This window comes from Passer domesticus, chromosome 17, assembly GCF_036417665.1.
Source record: "Passer domesticus isolate bPasDom1 chromosome 17, bPasDom1.hap1, whole genome shotgun sequence".
Lineage (NCBI taxonomy): Eukaryota > Metazoa > Chordata > Aves > Passeriformes > Passeridae > Passer > Passer domesticus.
Window position 1 is genome coordinate 10104880 of NC_087490.1, and position 15732 is coordinate 10120611.

General features: G+C 56.0%; 1 protein-coding gene across 9 annotated transcripts; it reads left to right on the forward strand.

Moving 5' to 3' along the window:
* The first annotated feature begins 1901 nt into the window (after window positions 1–1901).
* CMKLR1 (chemerin chemokine-like receptor 1) lies at window positions 1902–12792 on the forward strand. 9 transcript variants are annotated; one of them, XM_064392490.1, is made up of 3 exons: window positions 1902–2279; window positions 8912–9001; window positions 9466–12792. In XM_064392490.1, exon 3 carries the CDS (start codon window positions 9534–9536, stop codon window positions 10620–10622), a length of 1089 nt encoding a protein of 362 aa, XP_064248560.1. In that variant the 5' UTR covers window positions 1902–2279; window positions 8912–9001; window positions 9466–9533; the 3' UTR covers window positions 10623–12792. The 9 variants fall into 9 exon arrangements, with proteins under 9 accessions (XP_064248560.1, XP_064248554.1, XP_064248562.1 ...); XM_064392484.1 differs by having other exon boundaries at window positions 1903–2279; window positions 9463–12792; XM_064392492.1 differs by lacking the exon at window positions 1902–2279 and adding an exon at window positions 2808–2960.
* Window positions 12793–15732: the final 2940 nt, after the last annotated feature.

Here is a 15732-nt window from a genome sequence, read left to right on the forward strand (position 1 = left end):
CCGGAGGGGTCGGACCTGCCGGGCTCCGGCCGCGCATCCCGGCCCCATCCGCGCATCCCGGCCCCATCCGCGCATCCCGACCCCACCCGCTCATCCCGGCCCGGCAGGGAGCTCCTCCAGGGCGTTTAATCAGCCCGAATCAATTTAGAGCTTTAATTGCCCTGCTCGGTGTGGGTGGCACTCGGCGCTTGCCAAGGACACGACAACTGCCAGAGGCTGCTCCGGCTGGGCGCCTGGAATTGCCTGGAATTGCCGCTGCCGACGGCTGCTCCCGCGCGGATCCTGCTCCGTCACCAGCCCTGGGAACAGGGATCTGTCCTTCCGCAGGGCTTTGCTGAGCAGGCGGTGCCGAGAGCCCCGGAGGGAAACCCCAACCCACAAACGGCATCCCGAGTCAGTGTTTCCCTTGCTAAAGGCAGGGATCGGGGTGAGAGCAGCATCCCGCATCCTGCCGGGCGTGGGGAAGCGGCAGGTGCCTGGGAAAGGAGGCAGGGCCAAGGCATGGGCTGGTTCTGTGGGGCTGCAGAGCTCGGAGTGCTGGGAACGCTGGGATTGTGCCAGGTCTGGGCTCTGCACCCCCCGGATTTCGGTCATTGCTCGATGTCCTGAGGTCAGCCCTTGGCAAGGCCACCTGCAGGAGCATCCATGGCCGAGCATCCCCAGCCCCAGCAGGCCCTGGGGTGGTTTTGGGAAGCCCAAAGATCCCCACCAGGTCCCAGCTGGGGCCACCAGGAGCTGCCTGGGCTGAGCATCTCTCGGTGGCACCGCTGGACTCCGGACTCACAAAAGGAAATCCCATCAGTTTGTGGCTGGCTTTGTCCCTTACTGGCTGGATTCAGGATGTTTTTTGCTCTGTCTTTACAGCTGAGGGTAATTAATTAGCCTTAATTAGTATCCTGTGGTAGACCAACTTCCTTTCTGCTGGGGAGAGGGTTGGAATGGCTGGTGACAAACTCAGAGCAGTGTTGCTTGATCTGGGGTGTCCCAGTGGGGCAAATCCAGGCTGGAAGAGGCTGAGGGGGCATCACTGCCAAATTTTCTTGTTTCCTTGTGCTGCCTTTGCTCCCAACCCCTGCACTGGCTCTTATCCCGCTGGGATGGCTGCTGGGAGTGGGATGGATGCTGGGAGTGGATGGATGTGGGGACTGGGATGGATGCTGGGACTGGGATGGGTTCTGGGACTGGGATGGGTTCTGGGACTGGATGGATGTGGGAACTGGGATGGATGTGGGGACTGGATGGATGCTGGGGCTGGGATGGATGCTGGGGCTGGGATGGATGCTGGGACTGGGATGGATGCTGGGACTGGGATGGATGCTGGGACTGGATGGATGTGGGGACTGGATGGATGCTGGGACTGGGATGCCTGAGGCTTGGGAGCGCGGGAGCTGCGTGGGGAGGGAAGGAATTTTCCCGGTGCCACATCAAGCCCGGGGTTATCCAAACCTCCTGCTCTGTGTGGGTGGGGCTCCCCATCTGGGGGGCTGCCCCAAAAACCTCTTGTATGTCACCCTGAACCCCATCCCTGCATCCAGCCTTTCCCATCCCTCAGACCCTGGAGCCTCTCCCAGCCCCTCTGTGGCCCCCAAATAACTTTTCTTGCAGGTGTTAAAGGGGCTGGGTGACAGAGCTGCCACCACAGAGCCTCTGCGGGCTCGGGGGGCTGCCTGGAAGCAGCTGCAGCATCCTGGTGGTAATGAAATCCATCGGGAAAAGCAGCCCCTGAGCAGCAGGAGCGGCGTTTGGGAGCCAGATTTTGCCTGAAGGGAAGTGACTCAACGTCTTGGAAGGAGTTGGGGGCGGTGGGGGGAGCAGAGGACAGCGGCTGACCCAGGCTGGGGACAGCACAGCGAGGGGGGCTGGCTGCCACCTGCCTCCCCCCGGGCTCCCGGCTGCAGCAGCATCCCCGCGGAGCGCTCCGAGCTCCGTTATCCCTCCGTGGGACGGTGAGCTCCGGCCCGGGGGGCGGCACAGGAAAGGAGGCCCCTCGGGAAGCAGCTTGTTGCTTCCTCACGCTGGGTTGTGATCCAGGCCAGCGTTCCCAGCTCCCGGCGTCACACCCTCTCCCAGCTGTTGCTCTCCGAGCATCGCGCTGCCAAGAAAACCTTGGTGATGGATGCAACTCCCTCCCCGCTCCCTTAAAACCGGCGGGGAGCGGCACCGTGCCTGTGTCTGTCCCGGGCACGCCGGGATCCGCCTGGGAATGGGATCCCGCTGGCAGCCAGGGCACGCCGAGCTCGTCCTGCCCGGCGCGGAGCAGCGGGACAGCCTTGGCACAGGTATCGGGAAAGGTCACTCGGTGGGGGACACTGCGGGAGCAGAAGGGACAGGACGTGGTGGCAGAGCCATGGGGCAGATCCAGCCCGTGCCACTCCGTGTTTCTCGTGGTTTTTACAATTTTGGGCTGCGTTTCCCACTGCCCCGGGGCACCTCCTCTGCACCTGGGGACTGCCGCAGGTGCCACAAGGGTGGAACATCCCGGAGCTGCCACCCCAGCCCGGGGGTCCTGGCAGAGAGGGACCCGGGGAGCCGGTCACGAGTCCCCAGCCTGGTTCCACAGCGGGATTGGCACATCCCGCCCGGTTCACCCCTCAGGGCTTTCTGGGGCTTCTCCTTTCCCCGCAGCAGCCCCACGAACCGGCACATCAGCATTTTTTCAGCCCTGATTCAGCTCAGGGCTGTTGCGACACAGAGTTGTGCAAAGCTGGCAGTGCCTCCGATTCCTCTTTTTCGGCTCTCACGGGAGCTGCTCCGCGTGGGACGGGGTCAGTGTCCCCACCTCACGGGACACGGTGGCCTCGAGCTCCCTCCCACCTGCCGCCACTCCCTGCTGGCATCACCCCCTGTCCCCTGGTCACACCTGGGTGGTGCTTTTCCAGCTCTGAGGGAACTGGGATTTGTCCCCTGGAACTGGGATTTTATCCCCTGGAAAACTCATGGATCCTGGTGTCGGAGAGCAGGTGGGGGCTCTGGTGATGCTCTTTCACAGCACGGTGCAGCTTTTGCTCCAGGTGTTTTCCTTCTCCCTCTGGATGAGCTATCCTGGCTTGGGGCAGGGGTTTGTGTCCAGGGATTTGTGTCCATCCAGGCTCAGCTCGTGCAGGATCACCGGCTGCCACTGGCAATTTCCAGCTCCTGGCAGGCACAGCGTTGAGGTCAGGATGGTTGGGGACAGCTCTTGGCTGGTGATCCTCTCTTTGGGGGTACAAGCCAAGCTGATTTCCTCACTGGGAACGCACTGTGGGATGGGCAGGACCTGATGAGCAGCTTTTCTTCTTCCCAGCACCCCAGGAATGGCTTTGGGTTCCCCCCTCTCCTGTGTGTGTGAGGCCAGGAGCATCCCAGGAGCAGGGCATGGATTTGGGGTGCCTGGGGAGCAGGGATGAGGAGCCCGAGGGGACCCTTTGGCTGTGCTCACAATGAGGGACACCCAAACCCTTCCCAAAGGCTCCCAGGAGATTCCCAAGCCGCTGTGGGCAGCACAGGAGCCGTGGTGGACGGGACATGTCACTGGTGCCACATCCCCTTCTGCGTCCGGCTAAACTCCGCCAGCTCAACATCCTCCCCCAGAGCTTCCCCTTGCAGCTCTGCTGAGGCCAGCAGCTGGTTTGTTCCACGGGCTGCATTTATTTTCCTCATCCTCCCATCCCATGTGCTTCTCCTCGGGATGAGAAAGCTCGGCAATATCCGTGTCAGCTCCAGCTGGATGCCAAAGCCACAAGCCCGGGGTCGTTCCCATGCCAGCCCTGACGGGGCTGGACGAGAGGCAGAGATGTCTAATGCAGCCTCTAAATGCTGAAAATTCCTTGGGGATTTATCCAGCTCAGGTAAACACCTCTGGGTTTATATCTATTTGTTAATTTATATTTTTATAGGGATTTTGGAGGGAGGGTTTGCTGGAGGTTTGCAGCCAGTTGAGGTTTTTGGCTCCCCTGTTGTTATACAGTGGTTTTGGGATCCCCACTGTCCTTCACCCCAAACCCCTTAATTTTCCCTAAAATCCCAACCTCTTTTGGAGCTGGGCTTTGCCTGCGGGGTGGGAAAACAGCGCAGAAGGGAGAGGAGCTGGCAGTGAATCTGGGGGGGCTGATGCCCTGACAGTGTGGCAGTGTCCCCCGGCTGGGGACAGGGAGAACAGGGTGGCTTTTCTTTGCCCTCCTCATCAGCATTCAGCTGGGGACACAGAGCACAGCTGGGAGGATGCTCCCGCGGATCCGGGGTGACTTCCTCACTCGGGGGGGGCTGAGTCTGCTGTCCCCAGCCATGCCTCATCCCCTGTGGGGTCACGTCCCTCCCGCAGCCCTGTTTCTGTTTGCTTGGGTTTCTTTCCCTTTGTACGCCCCAAATCTGGAGCCATGTCCCCAAGGTTTTGTCCCCTGACAAAGCCCAAGCCAAGGTTAGGGACAGCATCACGGCACTGCTGGGATGTAGCAGGGAGGATGCTCTGAAAAAGTGAGGGTTTGTTTTTTTCTTTTTATTGCCTGAGAAGTGCCAGGAGAAAACCTTGGATTACTAGAAGAGAGTAGAGGAGATGAAAGAACTTTTATTATCTTGGAAGCCGAGTCATTTTAGGCAGCTCAGAAGTACACACTGCCCTTTTTCAAGGAAATCTTTGCCTGTGTTGGTGCAAACACCTAAAATTTTCCCCTTTAATCCTCAAACCTTCCCAAGAACAGAACAGATGGAGCAAAAGGCCAGGATTTTACAAACGGGGTGGCTCTTTCAGCACTCGGTGCCAGGGAAGGCCGGGTTCCTCTGCTGGAGTTTCACCCTGGGAGGGGCCTTTCATGACCCAAATTTTGAGGTTAAACCCCTTTTTCTGGCAGGACTTGGGCGCTTTCCCCACAGGGGTGACCCCACAGCGTGGCCTGGAGGACCTGTGGGATCCATCCCATCCTATCCCGACCCGTCCCGCTCAGCCCGGCTGGCTCTGCCCAGATAAACACTGACTCATGTTTTTCTGTCCCACCCTGGGCACAGCAGCTTTTTTAAGGCTGCCTTTTCCAGATATTCCCTTTTTCCTGCACTGTTCACACGGGTGTGGTGCAGCCTCAGGGATGCAGGGAGAGGCTGCCGGGTGTGGGGGTCCCGGATCCAGGATGGAGAACTGGGATGTGTCTGAGTGCATGCAGGTAGGGATTCAGCTTCCCACTGCCCTCTGTGCCTCAGTTTCCCCCATAGTTGTGCCTCCTCACTTTGCCCTGGGTGTCTCCAGGAGCTGGGGGAGGTTTGGGAGAGTTTCCAGCCCGGATTCTTGCTGGCAGGAGCTCACTCCCAGCCTGCTGCTCCCATGGTATCCCACATCCCTGTGCCCTTCCCAGCCTGCTGGAGTGGGACAGAGGGGTCAGGGGTGGTGGCAGGGCTGGAATCACAACCAGGAGCAGCTTTTGGGCAGGCTGGAGCTCGGGCTTTGGAGGTCTGAACTCCCTCTTGATGGTGGTCGATTTTCACTGAGGAATGGGGCTTCATCCCGGGTATCCCGGTGGGGAGTGGGATGCTGAGCAGCCTCATCCCTGTGGCATCTGTTGCCATGGCAATCACCGGCTAAAATAAAGGGGCTGGGTACCCAGAGCTGCTTTGCCATGTGGTGCCTTGCTCCCTGAGATTCCTGGCAGCCGAGATGTCCCTCCTGGGGGGCTGGAAACTCGTGGGTGCCAGAGGGATTGGTGGGGTGGCCTCGGGTGCCAGCTTGGGATGGGGTTTGCATCTGCCTTCCCCTGGGATGGGGTTTGCATCTGCCTTCCCCTGGGATGGGGTTTGCATCTGCCAGGGGGTGCCATGAAATTCTTTGGGAAATTCTTAGGGAATTCTTAGGGATCCAGCCCGCAGGATGGGACTCACCCAGAGCTGTGAACCCCCACGGAACCGGGACCAGCCCCTGCCACATGTCCCCAGGGCCATCCCCGCCCTCCAGGGACACCCAGGACTGCGGCAGGGCTCGCTGGGGTCTGGTGCCAGCAGCTCCAGGGGGACGTGGAGATCCCGTTCCATGCCGAGCCCGTCCCAAAGCTGAGCTCCAACATCTGCCGGCCATGCATCCCCCTCTCCCGGGGAGCTGTGCCGGAGCTGCCCGCGCCTCCCACGCCCGGAGGAAGCGGGATGGGGTTTGGGGTGCGCCGGGAGCTCGGGAGCCGCCGGTGGGAAGAGGAGAGGGAAGTGCTCCAAGGAAGGAAAGGCAGAGCAGCTGCCGCGGGGGAGGCAGGGCGGGCACGGACCCGGCTGTTCCCGGGGGATTTGCTTGTCCCGTGCCGGGGAATAAGAATTTTCTAGAAGGGACAAGCACCGACCCGAGGGCTCCCCCAGTTTCCCCAGCCCTGGCAGGTCCCAGCCCGGATCCATTTCATGATTTCATCAAAGCGTGATGCACTTTGACAGCTCAGGCGGGATCTGATGTACTCAAAAGCTGCTCTGCTGGTTTGATTTAATTTAATTTGATTTGATTTGATTAGGTTCTATCAGTTCTCCTCAACCTGTCCCACTAAAAGCCTGGCCGGCGGGCAGGAGGCGGTGCTGGCAGCCTGCCCATCCCGATAAACTCCGGGAGCAGGGCTCTGGCACTGCCCTGCCCGCGGGATCCGCTGCCAGCCGCGGCCCCGAGCATCCCCTGCCCTCCCCGTGTCCCCGGGACGCGGATCCCGCCGCCTTTCCCCGCTCACATCCGTGCCCCGCCCGCCTGCCTTGGCCGGGGCAGAGCTTTTTCGCCCAGAAAAGCTGGATTTGAACATTTTCTGCTGTTCTCTCGGTTTCCTGTTGCCGTCCCAAGAACAACATCCCTGACCTCATCCTCCCCCGGTATGCGCCGGGATGCTGCCGGTGCTCGAGCCGCCCGTCGGGAATCCCACCCGGCCTTCCCTGGGTACCAAGGCAAACACAGCTGCGGGAATGACGGAGAAAAGGCTATTTTGGGTAAACCCTCTGCTCGTTTTTGTTGAGGTAGGAGGACAAAGATTAATAGATTGAAGGGAGAACAGTGGTTTTGGCTTGAGTAGTGAATTTTCAGCCTGGAGAGGAGCAATGAAACACTCTTAGTATTATGTGGCTTTTTTTTTTTTTTTTTTCTTCCTCCCAGACTTCAGAGTTTTTTTGCTGTGAGAAATGAGGAGGTTTCATGCAGCTGCCCATGAGGCTCTCCATTTTTGGGAGAATTTTGGAGAGGCAGGTGGGATTTTGCTGGATGATTTTCCTGCAGGTCTGGGCTCCTGGTGCCCATCCTGCCCATCTGGAATGTTCATGGTGGGATTGGCCTGCTGCTCCTGTGGAGTTTGGGTTTGCTCCTCACGAGCCCTGCAAACAAACCCATCCTCTGCCAAATCCCACAGGGAAGTGGAGTCCTGGTGTTCCCGTTGCTCTCTGCCATCCTCATCCCAGCTGGGAACAGAGACCAATCCCTGCCCAACCTGGCAGAGCAAAATTAACAGAGAATTCAGATAAATAATCCAGTAAAAGGAGCTTTGGGATGAGCTGAAAGGCATCAGATCCAGCAATTAAAAATTACACTAAAGGGAGGATTTTACATTAAAAACATGGGAGTGGACACAGTGGGAAGAGGAGTGGGAATTTCCTGTTCCTCTGGAGCAGGGGCTGAATGTGGGGTAAGAATGAAGGGTGGGGGTGTCTCACTTGCCCCATGGCACCACAGTGGAAAAGGTGGCTGTGGAGCAAGTCCAGGGAGCTTTGGGGTTCTCTGGATGATGGGATTGGATTGGGATGGGATGGGATTGGGATATGATGCAATGGGGTGTGGTGCGATGGGAGGCAATGGAGTGGGGTGGGATATGAGGCAATGGGGTGGGGTGGACATGGGGCTCTGGGCTCCCCCACCTCTCTGGAGCTCTGCCTTTGGGAAGGGGATGACCTGAAATCCCTGTTCCATAAATCAACCCTCATTAATCAACATTAACGTGGCTGGGAGAGCCAGTTCTGCTGATTCTGTTCCTTCCACCGGATCGTCGACTTTAATTCATCTCTTTGGCCATCGAGGTTTTCCTGGGACAAGGCTCCTGCCCCAGCTCATTCCCAAACTTTGCACTCAACCCTCATTTGTCCTGGCTGCTTATCGTGCCCCGGAGCTCGGCCAGGGGGAGGTGACAGGGTGGGATTTCACCCCCGGCCGGGGACTCTGCAGCAGCAATGGCAGGAAGGAACAGCAGGAAAAGCCCAGGGAGAAACAATAGCTTCCAACACAAACACCATGGGAATTTCAAAGCAGGGCTGGCGGGAAGGTGACGCTCAGGGGACCTTTGGGGTGAAACTCCTCGGGAACAGGGAGGGTCCTTGGGCGTCCCCACGTCCCTCCTGTGAGGACACGTCCGGGTGGGATGCTCTGTGTTCCCCAGTCAAGCTTTGGGGGATTTTAGTTTTAACCCCCCTGACTCATTTAGGGGGTTTTGTGTCCTGGATTCTCACAGGGGAGAGGTTGAACCCCCTCAATGCAGGCTCTGGAGCCTGGAGTCTGACAGTGGCAGGTGATGCTGCTGGTTCACCACAATTAACATATTTAAACATGCAGGGCATCAACTGAATCAGGAAAACAACCCTGTGAGAATGCAGGATATAAAATAGATTGTGCAGACAACGTGCACCTCATTTACACCTTGAATTAATTATTATTTAATTATTGGTAACCTGTGGTTGGTTGTTTGGTTCTTTGTGTTCACCTGAGGCTGCTGCTCATGTTGGGTGCTTGTGCAGGTAGAGAGTACAGGCTGGGATTTCTGTCCTGGATTATCCCAAAAGCTGCTGGGATCATGGCAGGACCCCGCCTTCCCCAGACTGGAGGCGAGGAGGGTCCCCAGCCCCCCGAGGGAGGCTGCACAGGGTTAATTGTTGCCATGCCCTGATTGGGTTTCCTCCCCTAGCCCCACATCCGGGGGTGAGTGGCCTTTCTTTGATCCTGGCTTTAATGTTACAGCTCCTGCCTTAGGCCGGTGTGGAGGGAGCTGCCATTGTGCCCTGGGACACTGAACTGTCACCTGTCCCCATCCCGACAGAGAGGAGAGAGGTGAGAGGGTGCCTGGTGTCAGTGGGGTGTGGGGAGCGTCCCTTTGGGTTTTCAGTCCACTTCAGTAAAAAAAAAAAAAAAAAAAAAAAAAACAACCAAAAAACAGAGAGAAGCCATAATATGTTTCAGATTGGAAAGTCAGAGCTGTTGATGAGCTGTTAATGAGCATTATCCCGGTTTTCCCTCTGGAAGTAGGCGGGTAAGCAACGTTTTCTGCAGGATGAGGCTGCAGCCACATCCTGGTGGAGCTGAGGGACTGAATCACGTCCTGATGTCTCATGGATGGGGGTGGAAATCAGGGAGGAGCTGTGGGAGCATCTTGTTCGGGACCGGTGGGTTCCATGGGATCCCCCATTCCCGCGTGTTTGTCCCTTCTCTCCCTGTCCCCAATTCCCACACATGCTGGGGGCCGTTGTCCCTCCTGCTCTGCTCACCGCGATTAACACCAAGTGTTTGCTCAGCAGGGGAAGATCCCTGGCTGCAGATCCCAGCTCCCCGGGATCACAGGGATCAGCTGCCGTTCCCAGGGACGATGGCGCTTCCCAACGCTTCCGATTACCCGGACGGCCTCAATAACAACTACAGCGACTACTCCGACTACACCTACGAGGACACCGGCAGCGTGTGGGCAGACCCGGCCCACGACCCCAAGGACATCACCAGGATCCTGTCTGTCATCATCTACAGCGTGTCCTGCGTGCTGGGCATCCTGGGCAACGGCCTCGTTATCGCCATCATCACCCTGAAGATGAAGAAATCGGTCAACGCGGTCTGGTTTCTCAACCTGGCCGTGGCCGACTTCCTCTTCAACATCTTCCTGCCCATCAACATCGCCTACACGGCCATGAACTACCACTGGATCTTCGGCACGGTCATGTGCAAGCTGAGCTCCTTCCTCCTCATCCTCAACATGTACACCAGCGTCCTGCTGCTCACCACCATCAGCTTCGACCGCTACGTGTCCGTGGTGTTCCCGGTGTGGTCGCAGAACCACCGCTCCACCAACCTGGCCTACGGGGTTTGTGTGATCATCTGGACCGTGGGCATCGTCATGAGCTGCCCCTCGCTCGTCTTCCGGGACACGGCGCAGACCCGAAACTCCGTGATTTGTTTCAGCAACTTCTCCCTCTCCAGGAATAAATCCTATGAAGGGCTGGCTCTGATGAGGCACCGCACCGTGAACATCACCAGGTTCCTGGCCGGGTACATCCTCCCCATCACCATCATCACCTTCTGCTACGTCGCCATCGTCTTCAACCTGCGCCGCAACCGCCTGGCAAAGTCCAAGAAGCCCTTCAAGATCATTGTCACCATCATTGTCACCTTCTTCCTCTGCTGGAGTCCCTACCACCTGCTGAACCTGCTGGAGACGGTGCCCGACACGGTGCCCTGGTCTGTGTTTGAGATCTTCATCCCTCTCACCACGGCTCTGGCAGCCTCCAACAGCTGCATGAACCCCGTCCTCTACGTCTTCATGGGCCAGGACTTCAAGAAGTTCAAGGTGACCCTCCTTTCCAGGCTGGTGAACGCCCTCAGCGAGGAGACAGGGCACTCCAGCATCGTGCACAGGAGCTTCTCCAAGGTGTCCTCCATGACTGAGAAGGAGACAACAGTTGTCTAAACTCAGCGTGCAGGAGGGACAGGATCCCCTGGTGCTGGCGCTGTGATGGTGACCAGCCCTGGTGGGGGTCAGGCGTTGTCCAGCACTGTCCCACAGCCCATTTTTGACTGGTGTTGCTGCCTGGGGGCTGGCAGGGGATGGAGACCCGCAAGGTATGGAGAAGACACAACCACCCTTGATCTTGTGTGGGATTGCAAAAATCCTTGTGGCAAACTAAGAACACATTTTTGGGCATTCCCATCCAACCTTTGCATTGGCTGACCCAGGAAGGGCTTTCCTGGAGTTTCCAGAGGCACCGTGCAGGATATCAGGAAGGCATCTCCTTGCCATGGCCAAGTTGGTGACACTCCTCTGTCCCATGTCTGTTTGAGACTCCTCATGGTAAATTCCTGAGGTATTTTGGTACCAGAACAAGGTGTTTGTGACTTTTTTTTGGAAAATGTCCTTAGAAGGGATTGGAATATCCCACCTCAGAGAACTGGGAAGTCTCAATTGTCTTCTAAGTGATCCAGACCCAGGGCCACCTTCCAGTGTGGAGACTGGGCTCACACACAAGGACACCAGCATGGAAAACTGGGAGAAGAAAGAGGGAAAATTCAATTTGAAATGTCTTTTTAACCCTCCTTTTGATGGGCACATTCCACATGGTACATCCTGCAGAGCAATTGGATGTTTGGGACTAGGAACAGGCCCAGGAGCTTCTGGGGAGGACCTGCTGTCCCCTCCTGCAGCCAGGGGAGACTGGCTCTGATGCCAGCTGTTCCCTGCTGGGACCAGTTGATTCCACAGGGTGATTTTGTCTCTCCCACCTTGGGACACTCTGGGAATCTCCTGGGAGACTCTGCTGCCACACACTGATCTCTACAGTGAAGGACAGACCAAGCCATCACCTCGATCCAATTTCATGCCCAGTTAATTTGGGAGCTCCTTCTCCATCAGGGCTCCTTCCCCACGACCCTGGTGTCACCCTCATTCACGTGTCACTCCCTGGAGCTGGCTTTGGGCAGCCCTCAGTGGCCCTGGGGACATTTCACCAGTCCCCCGGGGAGCCTTGTGCAAGTTTTGGCCGTTGAGAATCTGCCCCCAGGTGCCCACAGAAGCTGAAATATTTATTTATAGCTTTCCTTGGAAATCAGAAAATGGAAAATAAAATGGAGAGACGTTTCCCAGGAAAAGGCAGGGAGCTATTTCCAGGCAGCAGGTCCTGCCAGCTGCAGGTACAAGTAAAGCCCTGATAACTGAGCTGTGGGAACGTCGTGGATCAGAGCGGGTGCTGCGGCAGGAGCGGCATTTCAGGATTTTGGGATTTCAGGATTTTGGGATTTCAGGATTTTGGGATTTCAGATGGATTATCCAGCATCCACCCCAGCTCTGCCTTGCTGCTCCACCTCGATCTGCATCACCTCCTCCATGTGAAGGGACACTCAGCACCTGGATTGTCTCCGTGTCTCCTGGGGTTGGGATCCCCCCACTTCCCTCGGGAGCGCTCCCACACATCCCTGCACCACACCACGTCCCATGGCCAAGCCCAGGGCTACTCCCAGCCCTGATCCACAGAGATTTTCCCCCCAAAACCAGGCTGGATCCATACCCATGGAAGATGCAGTGCCTGAGGAGGCTGCAGGGCCTCTCTGCTGGTGGGAGGAGGCTCCTCTTGCTCATTTTCCCCAGTATTTAATTAATATTTCTGGAAGGTTGCCAGGATCCTATTAGGAGTGGGACAGATGGACACACAGGGACACACAGAACTTGCAGAGGATCTGTTTAGGGAGCAGTGGGAATGGGATGGATCCAGAGCCAGCAGCCCCTGGGCCTTTTGGGGCTCAGGGTTTGGAGAAGGCTTGGATGTGGGAATGAAGCCTCAAGGACTGGATGCCATCCCACAGCCCCTCAGGTTGCTGCTGGGATGTTCATAATGGATTCAGGATGCTCCTCACTAATTCTGGTGTCTGTTTTTTTCCAAGCCCATCTGTTAATGCTCCAAACAGCTTTCCAAAAAGAAAAAATAAAAAAAAAGCAGTGCCTTGGTACTTACCCTGGGGTTAAACCATCCCTGCAATGGCAGCTTGGTAATCCCAAGTTTTCCCAAATATTTGGGTGCATCTTTGTAGCTGTTTGCTTATTTAATAAAACCTCAGTTTTCCAGACAAATACCTCGAAGTGTGGAGTGGGAAGGATCCCAGGGTTTTTTACTGAGCTGTCCCTTCCCCGTGTGTATTCCTGAGCCCTGGTGTCCAATTTGGAATTGTGGAAAGAGCCCAGGAGCAGAGGGATGGGGCTTGAGTGGGATCTGAGCCTCTTGGATGGGCTTTGGGAGATCCCCCATGGATGATCCCAGTGCTCCACCCCAACATCCAGAGCTGCTGCTCTGTCCCCTCCTGTTCCTGGTTCTCCTCATCCTGCCAGCGTTTGGGGTGAGGATGGGGAAGGGAAAAATCCACTGAGTTTTTCCTGCTGGGCCCTGTTAGCCTCGAATTAACATCTCCAAGGAATATCAGTGATTTCTGTTCCGTGTCACCCGCTGAGACAGGCAGCAAACAGCTCACCCAGGCAGCATTAAAAAAGCACATTTTTATATGCCTATAAAATAGAGACGGGGGAAAAAAAAACATTCCTCAGAAAACTTCAGCCTCCTCAGCCAGGTTTTTCTTCCCTTTTTGGCAGAATGGCAGAGAAATGCAGCTCAGTATTGCCTCAATTCCTCTGATATTCCCGAAATTCTGCAGGAGCTGCAGGTCTGGAGTCTCCCAGGGTGCTGAGGATGGATCCTGTCAGCATTCCTTGGGTTTTTTGCAGTGCTGGATATTTTGTTCGTGGATGGGAGGGGGCTGCACTCCCCCAGGGTGTTGGGAAGCTCCAATATTAAATCAAGGATCCTTGGATGCATCCAGGTGACCCCAATCCCACCCCTGCCCTGCTCAGCTGGAGACATCCTTGGCTGTTAATTAACAAAGTCCTCTTGATTAACGGCAGCAGGAGGTTAATGACCACGGGCAGCTCCAGGGGAACGTGCACAAACTGGAATTAACATCCAGGGAAAGGGCTGGGTGGGAGCTGCACCTCCAGGGCTGGTGGTGCCGGGATCTGCTGCCCCTTTTGGGCAGAAATCAGTGAAATTGGAATGCAGATGGATTCAGCACCTCAGAGCCAAGGGGTGAGTGGGATGCAGAGCCCCCACCATCCCCATGAAACTGGAATTAGGGCAGTTGTGGGGATTTTAGGGTTTTAGGGTAAGTCAAGGCTTGTGGTAAAGAAGAACAGCAGGTTTTGGAGCTGGAGCACAAACCCCCATCCCAGAATCCCCATCCCCAGCCTTGGAGCACCAACCCCTGCTGCTTCCCTGGATTTACCCCCCACCCCAAAGCCAAGGCTGGGTCTCATTTCCTGGGAGAAATTTCTCTGGAATACAGCAAACCCCGCTCCTGTGGAGTGTGTTACCACCCTTAATGACAGCTCTTTTTCACTTGGCTGTCACGGCCCTAAAACAAAGCCGTGCTCTCCCTCTCCCATAAATCACTGCCTTTATTCCGAATTGGAATGAAATTTAAAATTAAGGAAAAAAAAAAAAAGGACTAAACGTGTTCCCCTCTCCCTTTGCTCAGAGCCAGGTTTAAATTATCCCTGCTGCGTTCAGGCACGTTGTCAGCTGTAAATTTTAGGGGAAACAGCCAAGCTGATACATAAACCTGTGGGTTTTGTCAGGGATGGAGATGGCTGCTCTCAGATTTATGGCCCATCTCCCCATTCTGGGGTTTTTAGGGAAGTTCTGCTGCTGAGGGGGGGATCTCCCTTTATTTTTAAACACAGCTTCATGGGATTTAATTTGGAAAGAAGGGGAACTCCTTCTCTCTGAGCCCCCCAGCACTGTTTGCATCACTGGGGGCATTGCCCAGAATCCCCTGAATCCACCCCAAAGGAGCACCCACTCCCTTTGCCAGGGAGGGATCCCAGACCCGACCCACACTCGGCATCACAGCGTCCAGGGAGCACAAAACCCACCCGGAATTGGGGGAAATGCGGGAGTTTTTGGTGCAGACGCCGTTGCCACGGCAACAGCTGAGGAACCCCTGCAGCCCTGGAGGGAGGAACGCTGCAGCAGGACCGGGAGGCAGGAAAACGCTCCCGGGGATGTGAGATTGCCAAAAATAGATGAATTTTCCTGCAGGAATGCAGGGAGGAGGAGGAGGAGGGGGGGTCACGGTCCCTCCAGCCCCACAGCCGGGCAGGGCAGGGCTGTGCCCACCCAGGGATGCTCAGGCTGAGTCAAACGGAAAGATTCCCAGATTTTCAGATCCTCATGGAAAGAAAGGCTGAGTGCTGCCTCCTGGCTGTTAAATGTCAGGAGCTTTCCCCAGGAAAATGATGAGGGAAGGGTGGTTGGCTCCTTTTTCCAGGGGGAATAGGAATTTCATCCTTACGTGCCAGTTCCACGTGGTTAAAATACAGCCCTGCGTTTAGTAAATAAATAAAAAAATCAGAGTGTATGCTCTGAGAGGGGGAAGCTGCTCCTGCATCAGTGGGATGAGGGGAAGGGGGATCCCAGAATCCAGAGGTGCAGCCAGATGTGCAGCACGCCCTGACATGGTCATAATATCTTCAAACTGCTCCATTTCGGTGCAATTTAAATTAAAAAAAAAAAAAAGAAACAAAACCAAAACAACAACAAACAACAAAAAAACCCAAACAAAAAAACCCAAAAAAAACCCAAAAAAACCCCCAAAAAAACCAAAAAACCCAAAACCCCCCAATTGTGGCGTAATAAAAGCAGGGAAATAAAAGAGAGGATGTAAATTGATACTGCTGGAGGCTGGAGATATTCCCAGGCTTTTTTGTGGGAAGGGTTTGTGGGGGTGGAGCTGCAGATGTGGGATCCCCTCCCTGTTCCCAAGCTGCAGCCCAGGCTCCGAGCGCCGCACGCGATGCCATCCCTTAATTGTTTTATCTTGGCGATTAATTGGCTCTGAGGGGTTAATTGCTTCCGCGGGGCGGGAGGGAGCGCTGCCCCTTCGGGCCGGGGCCTGTCAGAACAAATCAAGGCCGAGGTGAGGCGACATCCCTGCTTAAAAAATACAAATAAATAGGAATTTCACCAACTCCGGATTAGAAATAA